General features: G+C 34.6%; 1 protein-coding gene across 2 annotated transcripts in view; it reads left to right on the forward strand.

Moving 5' to 3' along the window:
• cfap46 (cilia and flagella associated protein 46) overlaps positions 1–5,212 on the forward strand; it is a 55,970-nt gene extending 50,758 nt beyond the window's left edge. For both annotated transcript variants that reach the window (XM_023327787.1, XM_023327788.1), the window contains 4 exons: positions 1,820–1,898; positions 2,065–2,201; positions 3,071–3,169; positions 3,817–5,212. In XM_023327787.1, the coding sequence (XP_023183555.1) occupies positions 1,820–1,898; positions 2,065–2,201; positions 3,071–3,169; positions 3,817–3,929 (428 nt within the window). In that variant the 3' untranslated portion in view covers positions 3,930–5,212. The remainder of the gene's footprint in view (positions 1–1,819; positions 1,899–2,064; positions 2,202–3,070; positions 3,170–3,816) is intronic.
• The last annotated feature ends 788 nt before the right edge of the window (positions 5,213–6,000 follow it).

The raw sequence follows: 6,000 nt of genomic DNA on the forward strand, positions 1-6,000 counted from the left end.
TATGGGTCATCCAAAAAAAAATAAAAACAACCTGCATGCAGAGCGTTAACCGATCATGCATACGGAAATTATAGAACTCTTTCAATTACTTCTCAGTGAAAATCAAATTAGCATTTAAAATAACCCAAAAACGCTCAGTAATAAAGAAATTACTTAATAAACATCACTTCATCATAAACAGTCTCATTTCACAGAGCTATGCTACTTACAGAGCGACATTTATACTCCGGTTGGTTTTTTTTCCAGTTCAAAAAAACACTGAGCAACGTTAGCTCCAGCTAGGTAGCCATTCTGCGTAAGTAAGCAGCTGAAAATAAAACAACAGACTCACCGGAGAACTCTCAGAACAGAATGTACATTATCCAGTTCAAAATAAACAGATTTCTCTCATATCACAGCAGCACTTATGCGTAGTAACTTCTCTACTTCTGCTGAAATGTGCTTAGTCTGTATAGTCTGACATTTCTTTTTTCTCTTTACTCTTCTTCTCGTACTGACACAGGAGAAATGTGGGTCTAGTGCCCTCTACAGGACATTCTAAGAACTAACAAACAAACACATTAAACATACAGTACAGACAGATCCACATAGTTTATGGGGATTACACAAACATGAATATCCCTAGAATGTGAGAAATCCTGCCATCATATTTCTCAAATTTTAAAAATGCATGTTAGTGGTGTGAGGAAGTGAAGACCTCTTATTGTTTACCGTTTTAAGTAGAAGGTCAAACTGATGTGGTTTTAAGGTTTTTTTCTTTACATTGTCAAGTTTGCCCTGCTAAAAAATAACTGGAGAATGCAGATTTATCATCTGCAAAGAATGACTTGTGCCCTTGTTGTTGCTGCATGTAATTAGTTATTTTAAGGATTTCTAATATTTTTAAACTTATTATCTCAAGATGAAACATTCCCAACACTTAGTACAGCAACATGCTTTAAGCAAATAAGAAGAGAAAACGAGACTAATTTCTGTTGAACTTATTTGACAGTTTGATAAATCTGCCCTTTTAAAAAGCAAGTCATTTAAGCATCTATGGTTTAGATTTTATGTTAATAAACTTAAACTTCTATTTTTATGAAGGATTGTTCAAATCTGTTTTTTAATTTAGTTTTACGCCACAACCTTTACTACCTGAAGAAGACATAGGTCAGATTTGACAGTGTTCATTAAAAAACAAAAAAACATCCTCGAAACCTTCACGTTGTTTTAGTGAGCTTAATAACACCATGGAAATATTTAACTAAAACATTTAAAACTGAAATGGTTAACTGTGAAAATCTAAATTTCTGTCTTTCCCAAAGCTTCAAACAAGACTTAAAAATAAAGAATTACCTGTTAGAACCTGTTAGCTATCAAACCAGTAAAAAGCTTCAAAAAATTATCGTAGCATCAAATAAAGATAGTCTACAAATATTTCTAATTTTCCAGAGTGATTGGCATAGTGTCAGGCCTGACTGGCTTGTTGCCGCAGGCCGGACACATGGGCCACCCAGCAGTCTGGCGTTAGTGCTGCTAACTATAGTGTGACCGTCAACATGGACTGCATTGCAGCTGTTTCTCAACAGCATACACTATTGATATTATCTGTCTGGCAATTAGGACATGGCACAGTTAGATTATTTTTGTGCATCTGTAATTGAAATGAGTTTTAACTCCATTTCCTTAACTCTCAAAAAGCCTCAAAGAATCAGATTTTTGTATGTAATGCAGTGAAAAAGTATTAGTTCACTCTAAGATTTAGGGTGAGGGAGGATTTATGTTTTTGTTGCACTTTATTGAAAATAGTTTTTCTGATAATGTCGTTTGCTGTCCTCAGAATGTCGCATGGCTCTGCTCTTTGACCGGATTCAGAACAAAGTGAAAGTCCTCCCATCCAGAAATAAAATTCAAGAAAGGTATTGAATATTCTCAACCAATTTTTCTTTTTTTCGTTTAGTCTGCACTCATCTTCATTAGTGGCTTTGTATTTGTGTTGGCTGTATTATAATTGTGTTTTTTTTATGTGGTTAAAAACTGTTGCCTTTGTGTCCTAAAAGACCTCACAGTTTTTGTCTTCTACAGTGCTGAACTGCTCACCTTGGAGAATCCCCTGGAGACCGCCCTGTTGTTGAGTTTGACTGGTGTTGGCTGCATTGTCCTCAACCAGTGGCACAACACTCTTCAACAGAAAGCGCAAGATCTTACTGCTGTGCTGGACAGTATGTTTTAAATTTGTGCTTTATGAGGATATGTCCTCATGTTTCTTTTGCCGCTGTGCACACACCCATGAGCTTCTCTTTGCTCCCTAAGGAGAATTTCAGAATTAGGTTGCAGCCAATCAGCGTTGTAATTACATATTTATTGGGACTCCTGGCTAAAATTAGTAAAAACTTTAAAGTTACGCTATCTAACTTCTATAATGTCATGACAATATGGTCTGAGGTAGGTAGTCTGAGAAAAAATTTAACCCTTATGCCTTCTCCCAGTGTTCCCAGTGCTATCTAGAAACTACCAATCACAGCCCAGGAGGTGTATCTTAGCGCTATCAATCAACCCTTCATGTAACGCTGCTCATTTTCCTCCCACTCCCCCATTGTTAGCATTGCCACTGATGATGGTGGATAAACGGTTTTCCTGTGACAATGAATTGTTTCTCCAGTATTAGCAGTGAATACATGAGTTGATTGACAGCGCTGAGACGCTCTGGCTAGCTCTGATTGGTTGTTCTTGGTCAGAAAGATTCAGGAGTGATGCATTTCTTCTGGTAGTAATAGCAGCTCAGGGAAAAGGTGAAGGAGTTAGATCTTTTCACGGATTATCCGTCTCATAACGACATGGTAAGAGTTTTAACAAATATGTAAAAGACTTTTTTTTTTTAATAAAAGTTACAAACTGCACGTTTAAATAAATTCAGATTTTGCTGCATTGGCGAATTCTCCCTCCGAAAACCCAATCTCTACTTTTAAGACAAGCAAAAAAATAAAATGAAAATTTTAACCTTTTTCAAGGTTTTTGGGTTCTAACTTTCCCATAATTTTGTTCTCTCCTTCCAGAGCTTTTCCATAGTTTGTGTCATTGTTTGTTGCAGAAATGCTGAGGGTCAAAGAGACCTCTGGCCATGCCATCCATGCTTTGAAGGGACGGGAGCATGTTGAAATGCCACATCACAAGGTCACAGAAACACATGGTACTGTGCACTCCACTCTCAACCTCAGTCAGCCTCACACTGTCATGTCTATTAGTTCATTATATTTTTGTGCATCACACCAATGCATTTTTATTCACAAAGTTTAAAAAATCTGTAGACCTCTGCTAAATCCTGGCAAAAAACAACCTTGATTAATCATTTCAAAATTCTTTGTGCCTTTAATTTTAAAAAACAAAAATCTTTGAAGAAAAATAAAAATACATACCTTCAAATCAACAAAATAAAGAAATGTTAAGTTTTAGGTAAGGCCTATCTGGTATTTAGAACTAAAATATTTTTTTTTAAAAACATTTGTAGAGGAGAGTATACTAATTTAAGGTGTTAAGATACTGAAAACTTCTTATCAACAATTACTGAAAGATGGAATTGCATCCAAATGTAGTTCAACCAAGTATCCATTCAAGCATGTACACGCACTGTTTTACATATTTTTCCCTGATATATTGTATGGGATAAATGTTTTTTACATTTCCAAAAGGTTTGAAATCCTTTCTGAGAGTTTTATTTTTTTTCCATATTTTTCAACAGAACTTTTTTATTTCTACTGTGTATATGACTTCACTCCAGAAAATACTTTACATAATCATACCAGTACCAGACGCTTTTTTATTTTGATTTTTTTGCAGATCAAGATCTCACCACTGACTCAAAGGAAAACAAGGTTCAATACACTTCAACTCTCACCCCAGCAGCCTACAATTGCATTCTCTATGGCCTTCCCAACTACATTGTCTCATAATATAGTGTAATGTCTCAATGTTTCCTCCACATTTCACAGTTCAAAATGATTGCAAGGATAAATACCTGAGAGATTTTCTTTTATTGCTTTATATGATGCAGTAAATCTCCTGTTATATGAAGGGTTTAAAAGTTTCATTAAAGATGATCCTGGAATCTTTGCTCATGTTCTCCACTTTGCAGTTTTATTACTCAGTTCTTCTATTGCTCATATTACACACAGCCGATGTAAAATTCAATATCTAACTTCCCTCAGCTCAGAGAAACAAACTTACAGCTCTTTGAAACTCACCGTAGATGAATTCCTTGTAATATCAAAATTTTACACCTGAACTACAAGCTCCAACTTTGTGATAGGTCTCAGGAAGTCTCATTATATTGTAAAATAAAAAACACAAATGTTTTGCTCAGAATGCCGCATGGCTCTGCGCCTTGACTGGATTCAGAACAAAGTTAAATGTGTTAAGTATTTTACTTTCCACTCTATACAGAAGTAGTTCACGTTTTTTTCATATTATGTAAGCAGTTTTGTGCACAGACCTATTCAAATAAGCAAGTGGCATTAACTCTGTTTGGAAAATCTTGAATTTAGCTATGCTTTTTGTTTGTTTTTTTTACATGCTGGATTTAAACTTAATGTTCACTTAATGTAAACTGAAACAGCATGCTGTAACCATCAACACTGGTAGATTATGCTGATTGTTTCCCTGTGTGTGTTCATTTTTTTAGTTTTATTCAGCTTTTTACTGTGTTCATGTGGTTACCTTGGCAGTCAAGCGCCACATATCCTATCATGCTTACAATTATTATATTTTAATGTTTTATAATCAGAAAATCTTGATTACAGAACAAACTATTCAGACTACATTTGTAATCTGGAATACTTTCAACCATTTTATTATTATCTCACTAATTCAGACGGAATCTGGCATTGTGTTTTTTTTTTTTGTTTGTTTTTGTTTTTTAACTTTCATCTGTAATTGCTAAGTCAAAAACACAGAGTAAAACTGAAAAGCTGTTTGATACCGAAAGGTTCCAACTCAGTCAGTTCAAAATTATTGATAATTTTAAAGCCGTAAAATTAAAACAAATCGTGTATCGTGATCTGCATTTAATTTTGGTCATGAGAGTTTTCCTCTCTAATTAAACCTTGAATTTATTACCCATGAATTAGACCTTGAGCCAGTTCATGTTAAGGACGAACTGGTACAACACTGAAGGTAAAAAAGATGGATGTGATATTTTGTAACCAAAAATAAACACATAGCTTGTGTTGTTGTCGTATTTCTAGTGTGGCATTATTAGAATTAACCGACGACGGAAAAATAATGATATATTAAAATGTCACCAAAACTGGATTTTTTGTAATCAAATTGTAACCTGACAGCCATGTAGAGCTCCCATTAATTGGGAGATGCTTAAGCAATCATTTAATGAAAACAAGGCTTCAGATACTCATAGTTGTATCCACACATTAATTTCAATAATTTCATCTTAAAATGCAAATGTTAGAGTTAAAACCCTTTGAGAAAAATATGCTCTCAAAGTAAAAAATTAATGCCAGGATTTTTACATGTCATCATTTTAATGAAAACACCAAGCTCAAATTAAACTAAAATAGAAAGAACTATAAGATTACTACCACATTGTTTCTCTCCTCATGCAAATATCCGAGTGCTTAACCGAGTTAGTGTAGAGGTCACAGTGGGAGTAAATACACAGCTGAAACATAATCATGTTTACGTTGCTGCCTGGAGTTAATTGGATAGAAAATTGTTCCTTTTATACATGAGTAGAAGCCATTTCAAAGCTGCAACCAGAAACCAATTTGGATTGTAGAAGTGTACATGTACAAAGCACTGAAGTATAGAATTGTATGCCCTTTTACTATTAATTTTTTTTAAAATGTACAGTACAGACCAAAAGTTTGGACACACCTTCTAATTCAATGGGTTTTCTTTATTTTCATGACTATTTATAATGCAAGAAATCCCACTTATTAACCTGACAAGGCACACCTATGAAGTGAAAACCATTTCAGGTGACGACCTCTTGAAGCTCATCAAGAAAAT

This window comes from Xiphophorus maculatus, chromosome 22, assembly GCF_002775205.1.
Source record: "Xiphophorus maculatus strain JP 163 A chromosome 22, X_maculatus-5.0-male, whole genome shotgun sequence".
NCBI lineage: Eukaryota > Metazoa > Chordata > Actinopteri > Cyprinodontiformes > Poeciliidae > Xiphophorus > Xiphophorus maculatus.